At 35.6% G+C, this 7,566-nt stretch overlaps 4 protein-coding genes across 4 annotated transcripts; 2 read left to right on the plus strand and 2 right to left on the minus strand.

Annotated features, from left to right (window-relative positions):
* The first annotated feature begins 73 nt into the window (after positions 1-73).
* SOCG_03629 (AAA family ATPase Rix7) lies at positions 74-3,409 on the plus strand. The gene is made up of 8 exons (XM_013162117.1): positions 74-738; positions 783-930; positions 980-1,127; positions 1,171-1,234; positions 1,279-1,498; positions 1,542-1,689; positions 1,731-2,373; positions 2,415-3,409. Exons 1-8 carry the CDS (start codon positions 424-426, stop codon positions 3,054-3,056), a joined length of 2,328 nt encoding a protein of 775 aa, XP_013017571.1. The 5' UTR covers positions 74-423; the 3' UTR covers positions 3,057-3,409.
* On the plus strand, positions 3,346-5,673 carry SOCG_03630 (COPII vesicle coat component Erp5/Erp6). The gene is made up of 4 exons (XM_013162118.1): positions 3,346-3,646; positions 3,690-3,903; positions 3,942-4,133; positions 4,171-5,673. The coding sequence occupies exons 1-4, from the start codon at positions 3,434-3,436 to the stop codon at positions 4,197-4,199; spliced, it is 648 nt and encodes a 215-aa protein (XP_013017572.1). The 5' UTR covers positions 3,346-3,433; the 3' UTR covers positions 4,200-5,673.
* SOCG_03631 (uncharacterized protein) lies at positions 4,447-5,746 on the minus strand. The gene has a single exon (XM_013162119.1). The coding sequence runs from the start codon at positions 5,660-5,662 to the stop codon at positions 4,511-4,513; it is 1,152 nt and encodes a 383-aa protein (XP_013017573.1). The 5' UTR covers positions 5,663-5,746; the 3' UTR covers positions 4,447-4,510.
* A 121-nt stretch (positions 5,747-5,867) lies between these two features.
* SOCG_03632 (uncharacterized protein) lies at positions 5,868-7,484 on the minus strand. Its single transcript, XM_013162120.1, has one exon. The coding sequence runs from the start codon at positions 6,955-6,957 to the stop codon at positions 5,986-5,988; it is 972 nt and encodes a 323-aa protein (XP_013017574.1). The 5' UTR covers positions 6,958-7,484; the 3' UTR covers positions 5,868-5,985.
* Positions 7,485-7,566: the final 82 nt, after the last annotated feature.

Here is a 7,566-nt window from a genome sequence, read left to right on the forward strand (position 1 = left end):
AAAAATTTCGCATTAACCAAATATCATATAATAAGATCTTGCTATATTGGTATAATATGTATTACCGCTCAATCTTAGACATAGATTGTACATTGGATAGTCTAATCTACAGGGGTTAAACACATACTTTAGTAAATGCATAAGCATGTTTAGCATTATAAAGACAATGCCGGCGAGCAAGAGGTTGCTATTACAAAACCATCCTCTACAATAGCAATTAAATAAATTTCATACTTAATATATTTTAACCTACAGTTTTATTTCCAAACGTTAATCCAACCAAATGGTTTACGCTTAGCTGAATCGACCTGAGTTGGTGTTCGTGGTGGTGAGTATAACAACTTGCGTCCACTGCAGGTCAAGGAAAATTCTTTGCAGTCTGGTTTATTCTCTTCAATTCTCCTGAAAATTGAATTAGAAAAAATGGGGAGATATGGTGGTAGCCTTAGTCGTGATTTAGAACGCAAAATATACGATCGTTTGTGTTCTATTCGTGACCCAACTTGCCATACAGATATTGAGGAATGGCCTATATCGACGAGACGTGCAGTACAATTCGTTCAAGAAAGAGACCTAACTTTAAGAAGGTTAAAACGTCCTGTCTTAGAAAAAACTGTAGAGAAGGTCTTGGACATAATGAAGGCAGAAGACGATGAATCCTCTGCCGCAGATCAAGACGCTGTTCTCGTGGAAAGTGATCCTGAGGATTCGAATTCATCAAGGTTGATGGAAGTAAAGGTTTGTTAATGGCGCTTTCATGCAGTTACTAATCATCTATAAAGGACACGAATGTTGTGAACAAGAGCATCACTAGTCTTTGGAATACATCAAACCCTACTACTGATGAAGATAAAAAATCAAGTAATCAAGAAAATACAAAGAGAAAAGATCGACGATCGAAGACTTCAAGCAGTGCTAAACGACTCAAAAGTATGTCTCTTGCCTTGCTCAGTTACCTTTCAGCTAACTTAAGAAAAAGGCACCGAAACTTCAAGGGATCCACCGACTGGTATTTCTTTAAAAGATGTTGGTGGTCTTGATGAATGTATAACCGAATTACTTGAAACGGTTGCAATGCCAATTAAACACCCGGAAGTTTACCAACATACTGGCATTCAACCTCCAAGGTTAGTTAAATATTCCTATAAACTTATTTCTAACAGTTTTTAGAGGTGTTTTGTTACATGGTCCACCTGGTTGCGGTAAAACCATGCTCGCCAATGCTCTTGCCGCTGTATGTATCATTTTAACTCATATTTTTCTCTAACATGGTTTTAGGAGCTTGGAGTACCCTTTCTTTCGATTTCTGCTCCCTCTATTGTTTCTGGAATGTCCGGTGAATCTGAGAAAAAGGTTAGAGATGTGTTTGAAGAAGCGAAGCTCTTGGCTCCTTGTCTAATGTTTATTGATGAAATTGATGCAGTTACACCAAAGAGAGAAAGTGCTCAACGAGAAATGGAACGAAGAATTGTTGCTCAATTTTTGACTTGCTTGGATGGTACGTTATATTTCCTCGAAAACTATTATTAATGCGACATCAGAGCTATCTTTTGAAAATACTGGAGGAAAGCCTGTATTGGTGATAGGTGCTACCAATCGTCCCGACTCTCTTGATAGTGCTTTAAGACGGGCTGGTCGGTTCGATAGGGAAATTTGCTTAACTGTCCCAAATGAAGAGTCGAGAGAGAGGTTAGTATTGTAAGCTTGGAAATTTATCTAACGATGTTTAGAATTTTGCGTACAATGGCAAAAGGCCTGCGTTTAAGTGGTAACTTCGACTTTCGCCAGTTGGCTAAACAGACTCCCGGTTACGTGGGTGCTGATCTTAAAGCATTAACATCTGCAGCTGGTGTTATAGCAATTAAGCGAATTTTTAATGAACTGACTGCTTTAAAAAAAGACGCTGAAGACCCCAATGCTATGCAGACTGATCAAGAGGAAATAACTTTAGACATGGATTCTGCTGATGATAATAATGAAGATATGCACATGTCTGTGATTCAAAGATATTTAAATACCCATCCAGATCCTTTGACTCCAGAAGAATTGGAACCATTGGCCATAGGACCTCATGATTTTGTAGAAGCTCTTTCAAAGGTGCAACCATCATCGAAGCGTGAAGGATTTGCTACTGTGCCTGATATAACCTGGTCTGAAGTGGGTGCTTTGAAGTCCATACGTGTAGAATTGCAGATGGCCATTGTTCAACCTATAAAAAGACCAGAACTGTATAAAAGCGTGGGTATCACAGCACCATGTGGTGTATTGTTATGGGGTCCACCAGGGTGCGGTAAAACACTATTAGCAAAGGCTGTCGCAAATGAGAGTAAGGCAAATTTCATTTCAATCAGAGGACCTGAACTTTTAAACAAGGTACGTTCTTATATGTACAATATCATACTAATTTTTAACAGTACGTTGGAGAATCTGAAAGGGCAGTTCGTCAAGTATTTGCTAGAGCTCGTGCTTCTTCTCCTTGTGTAATTTTCTTTGATGAATTAGACGCTATGGTCCCCAAACGTGATGACTCCTTATCTGAAGCATCATCTAGAGTAGTAAACACATTGTTAACCGAACTCGATGGATTAAACGACCGTGCCTCTGTTTATGTCATTGCAGCTACAAACAGACCTGATATTATTGATGCAGCTATGTTAAGACCTGGACGTTTGGATAAAACACTGTTAGTTGATCTTCCTGATGCACATGAAAGAGTGGAAATTTTGAAAACCATAACCAAAACCACGCCTTTAGATTCGGACATCAACTTAGAATTAATTGGTCGTGATGAAAGATGCAGTAGTTTTTCTGGTGCCGATTTAGCTGCGTTGGTCCGTGAAGCAGCGGTAACGGCTCTTCGTTCAGCGGTTTTCCAAGACATTGCTTCAAACGAACCGGAGATGACTCAACATACTGCAAATGCACCCATTCGCGTAACAATGGCCGATTTCGATCTTGCCTTTAAAAATATAAGACCTAGTGTTTCTGACCGTGACCGTCAAAAGTACCAACGACTTGCGAAGAGATGGTCATCTGCTTCCCAGGAAGTTGAATAATTATAAAAAATTGAAGAATTTTTGGATTTAATAGGTACAGTGGCATTTCATAGGAAAAAAAATGGATTTTAGGTATAAGCTTTTATAATTGATTGAAGGATATTAATTTTTGATTTACTTCGAGTTACAAATGGTTTGTATGTTGACCAAGGTAAGACTGATTGTGGAGCATTTTACGACGTCCCTAATTTATACAAACGTAAGAAAATATAAGTTTTTTATTTTAACATAAAAGATTAAAAAAAAGAGTAAACCATGATTTTTCAAAAGAAAGAGATGCTTAACATTGTGGAAGAGTAAACTTGTTTACTGTACCCTTGACAACCTACTAACAACCCATACACGGTTGCAAAGAATCGACAACAGTTAAGTGAACAATGAGGTTGTTAACCGCTTTTACCTTTTTATTTGCTTTGTTCTATACATCAAATGCTGTTTATTTTTACTTTGATGGTTCTAAACCGAAATGTTTCTTGAAAGACATGAGCAAAGGAAGAATGGTTACCGGTTCTATACAGCCTGAACAGTGGAATGAAGAGTTGAAGAAATGGGTTCCTAATGAGAAAACTAAAATCCGTGTTCAAGTTGATGTATGATATAAAGAATGAAATGCAGTTTACTAACGTTATGAAGGAAACATTCGCGAACAATCACATTACTTATCAGAAGTCCTTAATGAATAAAGACAAGCTTCGTTTTACTCCTCAGAACGAAGGTACACACCGCATTTGTTATATATCCGATAGTGATGGTGGATGGTTTTCTTCTACAAAGACTAGGCTACATGTTGATATTGGTTCTGATGATAAATATAATCTAATAGCATCATCAGAAGACGAAGCAAAAAGTAAGTGACAAATGGCACTCTGAAAGCTGACAATTTAGATGTTGCTGATCGTGTGGAAGCACTAAATTCACGATTGGAAAGCGTTTATAAAGAACAACTCAAGCAACGTAACCGTGAAATGGCATTTCGCGATTCCAGTGAGCATGCAAACTCTCGAGTTGTTAAATGGACTTTCGTTCAGATCGTCATACTATTAGTAACTAGTGCTTGGCAGTTATCTCATCTTCAACGTAAGTTAAAGCACCATTCATTGTACTAACCCAATAGATTTTTTTGTAAAGGAAAAGTTGGTCTAATCAACTCTTTAAGAGTCAGTATATTCGCCTGCTGCTACTAAACTGGAGGCAGAATGTTACTAGCCAATGATAGAGCGCTCGTCTTTACTTGTAATAGTGTCAAGCTTCTCTAAGATCCGTTTATATATACAAATAAACTATTATGTTGTTATTACCTAGACACGAATTATCTTCTCTTATTTGCAACAGAAATCGTAAAGGAGAATTATGAATCTTGGACTACCAGAATCTATATAAACATTAAATTAAGATATTTATTCATAAGCAAACAGTTTCATAAAGCTTACAATTACATCTAAGTTTTTAGGTGCTCAGTGCTGGTAAGTAAACGATGGATAGTTCGTTTTGCAATCCGTACCTTCCGTTGAGTCTAAGAGTTGCATTTTTTTTAAAGTATCTTGGAATTCATAATGAACCGTCTGTAAACTTCCAATAGCAATTTGAAATTGGAGTAGTTCGATATTATATCTTTCAAATTCAAGAACTTCTTTCCCGAGCTGAAATTTCGATGGATCATCTTTATCCAACTCATAATCGTAGGTACGATTGGGCTGTTCCTGAATTACTTTTTCATTAATAGTCTTGAATGGCTCAGCAAAATCACTGCATGTAATAGAAGAAAGTGAGGATTCGCTGTTGGAAGCATCCGTTAAGTCGTTGCTACTGCTTTCAGTAGCAGACCCCGAAAATGACTGTGAAGACGTTTCCTGTTCCTCAAATTTTTTGTCTTCAGAGGGAGAATCATTTTCTTTAGAAAATTTCTCTTTTAAAATTTCAGGTACCTGTTTATCAACTGCTTTTTGGGAAGGTTCTTTAGAGATTACGTCCACCGGTTTAATGTTTTTGTATAACTGGAGGGTTAAATTATTCATTTGAAACTTGGGATACTCCTTTTTTCCAAAGTATGACACAAGAGAAGTGCATACATTGCAAAAAAAGGTCTGGAAACTGGGTATAATGTTCTGGCATGTCTCCTGAAAGTATTGAATCTGGTTAAACATGAAGCTTGAAAAAGTAAGTTGCAAACAAAAGAACGAATTTGCTTCTCTTTTTATTTTAAAGAATGTTTTCTTGCAGCTCTCCAGTTCATGGAGCAACTGTTCCCTGAGTACTTCCTGATGGATTGAATAACTTTGAAATATTGGCTTTTGTGAGAATAGTATTAGGAAATTTATAGAAGACATGGAAAACTCAAACATGTCCTTTGCTTTGGTCCATCCAAAATGAACTAACCCATTTGTTTCCAATTCTTTGATCCAGAAATTCAGCTGCTCGTTAATTTCGTGAAGAGGTGAAACTGCATTCATTTTTTTTATAAGTTCAATTTTAGATTGACTTTGACTGTGAAATGGTACAGGAAATGACATAGCGAAAAAGATGTTAAACACATTTTTCAATCGAAAGAACAGCTGTAAAAACTTCAGACAAATAATCGTATCTTTTTCGTATCTACTTAATTCCATTATGAATTGCGATCAAGTATTTGCAGACGATGTCTTAAAGTCTTACATACCCATTTTTATAAGGTTGTACTATGTAAACAAAAGATGTAAACAATCAATGAAACAAACGAAAGCGTAAACAAACTCTGACAATTTAGATCACCCTAAGGTTTTTGATTATATGGTTATAATTCATTATTTACGAATATTAGTAATAAATCAAGAAGGAGGGCTAAACTGTCGAATAAATTATGAAATCAATGTAAGTAACTTCATTATCAACTAGAACAACAAAAGTTTGAAGGGAAATATTGTAAGTATTAATGTGGGATTAATTTAATTGTTTAAATATAACTTTCATTGTCCAATAGGTATTTTCTAAAGGATACTTTTTCAAACGTAAAGTCCTTTTTTACTTCTTCCTTTGATCTGATTTCGGATAAACTATCCAAAAACACTTTGATGTTTTCTTTTCTTTTTTCTAAGTCTAAATTTTCGATATAATTTTGCTGCTCAAGCTGGCCAGTTTTTTTAGAAGGGTATTTGCATTTGATCATCGTGTCTGCCATAAACTCATAAATGTTGGGAGAAGCAGCAAATCTGAAAGGAAGCTTAAATATTGAATCCCATTGTAAGCAAAAAATAAAGAATACGAGAAACAAAACGTTCTTGCTCCATGTTTCAGTAAGCTTCAATTTCACGAAATTAGGGCTTTCAGCATGTAACGAGAATTTGTGGATGATGAAAATTATTGCTCGTAGGAAAACTAGGATAATGAGATATTTTATGGCATATTCACTTAAAAAGCTCCGAATCTTTTTGAACCCTTTCTGAAGGCTTCGGTTGTATGTCGTATTTGCAGCCATTAATCGATTCAATTTGCATTGGGATAATTTACAACTGCATCCCGTTTTATTGGTAGTTTTTTTTGCTAATCTTTTGAAAGAATATTTGAAACGTTTATACTCAAGTAGGTAGCAAATTCCCGAATATAATCGAGAACGTAAGTTGTACTTCTGAAAGTCCAGCGAAACTTGTTTTTTCATTTGATTAATCCTTTGATGAAGTAGAAAAAGGTTCCCCTCTAGCATAACACTTACGGGTGATGGTTGATTATGTTCTTCAAAACAGTTAATGGCTTCTTCCAAAGAAGAAAGCTTTAAGTAAACAGTCGTTTCTACATCTTCAATAAGAGATGCAAAGAATGCACTCAGAAACCCGCATGATTTGAAGACGTTATATGAGGCCGGTCTTGAAATTATCCATACGACGCATATAAATGTCAGTATAAGCCAAAGCAATGATTGCAGTTCCATTTTTCTACCAAAGTTAAGATTGCTTGTATATGATTGTGTTTAGAATTGGTCGACCTTTAACATACACTTGATTGTTTTTCCATGTCCGTAAACAAACAAATTGTAAACAAATCTTTACTCCGTTATCCAACCATAATAAGTGAAAAGGCTATGGAAATAACATAAATAATTGATTTGTTAAAATGAAGAAAATACATTATCTCCTTTTTTTGTTCTTCAAAGGCTCAAACATCCATAGTTCATACCCTTTGTTTCCATCATCAGTTGTACAAAAAGTTCCATCCTTCAAGTTAGAAACACCTAAGTTCCAAATATCATCTAAATCATCTAAATCATTCTTAGTTGCCTATATTTGAAACCACTAACCAGTTAACTAGCACGAATGCACCAGGTTAGTATTTCCTTGTCTTTTGACCTCTGAATTAATTTCATTAGAGACAAATGGAGTTTCTCACGAAAAAAGAATCGTAAAGAGAAACTTTTACAAATATTGAAGAGTATAAATTCTTCCTGACACAACTTAAATCATAGTAAAGAGGATTTCTTTGTTTGCCTACTACGATAGGTTTGATTAAATCGTGCATCTTAATTGCTACACCAAGATGAATA

This window comes from Schizosaccharomyces octosporus, assembly GCF_000150505.1.
Source record: "Schizosaccharomyces octosporus yFS286 unplaced genomic scaffold supercont6.1, whole genome shotgun sequence".
NCBI classification, from domain to species: Eukaryota; Fungi; Ascomycota; class Schizosaccharomycetes; order Schizosaccharomycetales; family Schizosaccharomycetaceae; genus Schizosaccharomyces; species Schizosaccharomyces octosporus.